Raw genomic sequence first — 1,718 nt, forward strand, 5'->3', positions numbered from 1 at the left:
ATAATAAATACAAAAATATAAAAAATTTAGGTTTATTAATACAATTTTACATTAAATTAAAATTTAAAAATATTAGCAAGTTTTTATTCTTTAATTTGACACATTCAAATTATTTCATTTTATTTAAAAGCTGTTGTAATTTTATAAAAAACTTAAGCAAACCTTTGTTAGCATTTTAATAATTCATCATAATTTTTAATTTTCCCATTTTATTTTTCTTATTCTTTATAACAAACACTAAAAAACTTATTTATTGCTGTCCTATTGAACTGCTTTTAAATTTCTTTTTCGTATTAAATATCCATATTATATTAAAAAAAAAATTATTGATATTTTTATCTTTGCTTAATTTTATTTATATATTTTTTATTTAATAATTTTTTAATTTATTTTTAATCCAAAAATAATTGAATAATAAAAAAATTCATTTATTTTTTTAAAAAAAATTTAAAATAACTTAGTTTATAAAAGTATTTTTATAATTTAAATAAAATCAATATATTTTGCATTAATAAAATAAAATAAACTTCACAAAAAAACTATAAACTTCTTATAACAATTAAGAAATAAAAAAAAATGCTATATGCAGAAAATATCATAATAGGAGCAATAAAAATAAAAGATGGCTTATTTATTGGCGATGAATATGCTGCAAAAGTAAAAATAAATAAAACTTTAAAATAAAATCATTTAAAAAAAGGATTAAGAATTTATACTTACAAATAAAGTAACTCATATATTAAATACTTCAGGAAGATAAGTTACAAATATGTGGGAAGGTATAGGAGTTTAATATTTAACATTATATTGGTAAGAATCTGACAAATAAATACTATTTGATCCAAAACAAAATACAATGAATTAAATAGTAAATTTTATAGAAAATGCAAATAAAGAGGGAGAATCATGTTTAGTTCATAGCGTAAAAGGCTAAAGTAGATCGTGTTGTGCTTTAACTGCATATTTTATGGTAAAATATAAATGGAATTTATTCAAAACTTTAGATTATTTAAATTCTAGAAGACCTGATTTAGAAATAAGGGCGAATTTTTTTCATTAGCTAAAAGATTTAGAAACTTATTTATAAAAAATGAAACAGGGAGCATTAAGTTCCGAATGGGATTTGACATAGAATAACAAGGATTTATGCTTTACTAGTGAAGCACATATTCAAGAAGAAATTTTATTAAGAAATACTTATTTAAATTCAAAAAATGCGCCTATAGCTGAATTTTATATAAACCAAAAAAATAATCTTCATTTAGCAAAAAAAAATTAAAAAGTAAGCTGGCTAGATGAAATTAGTAAAAAAAGTGAAATTATAAAAAAATATAAAAGAAAACCTTCACCAGCACCATTTAAAAAAGTTTAATAAAACATAAAAAAAAATAAAAATGAAAATTATGTGGATTCTATTCTTAAAGGTTCAAATAAAGTTTTCCTTAAACATAATTATAATAAATAAAGCTTCAGTAATGACACTAGTTAGAAAACTATTTCTTTTAGATGTGATGATTTATATGATGGAGGTTTTAAAGATATCTAAGTAAATAATAATAATCAAGAAAATATAGATAAAAATTGTCAAAAAATAAACACTTTTAATGGAAACATTATTAATTTAACAGTTAATAATTTTTTAAATGAGAATTATAAAAAATAAGAAATAGATAATTATAAAAAATATGAAATACCATAAAAATAATATATTAATTAAT

The 1,718-nt window shown here is 18.5% G+C and overlaps 1 protein-coding gene across 1 annotated transcript, besides 2 other annotated features; it reads left to right on the forward strand. All coding sequences in view use genetic code 6, as the record gives it.

Moving 5' to 3' along the window:
- Nucleotides 1-349: 349 nt before the first annotated feature.
- Nucleotides 350-390: a microsatellite.
- A 186-nt stretch (nucleotides 391-576) lies between these two features.
- IMG5_049140 (hypothetical protein) lies at nucleotides 577-1,313 on the forward strand (the record flags this gene model as incomplete). The annotated part of the gene is made up of 2 exons (XM_004037511.1): nucleotides 577-657; nucleotides 701-1,313. Coding segments are annotated over 2 exons (694 nt in total), but the record flags the coding sequence as incomplete, so codon positions are not given.
- Nucleotides 1,297-1,330: a microsatellite.
- Nucleotides 1,331-1,718: the final 388 nt, after the last annotated feature.

Source organism: Ichthyophthirius multifiliis, assembly GCF_000220395.1.
Source record: "Ichthyophthirius multifiliis unplaced genomic scaffold scaff_1120509250129, whole genome shotgun sequence".
Classification (NCBI taxonomy): domain Eukaryota; phylum Ciliophora; class Oligohymenophorea; order Hymenostomatida; genus Ichthyophthirius; species Ichthyophthirius multifiliis.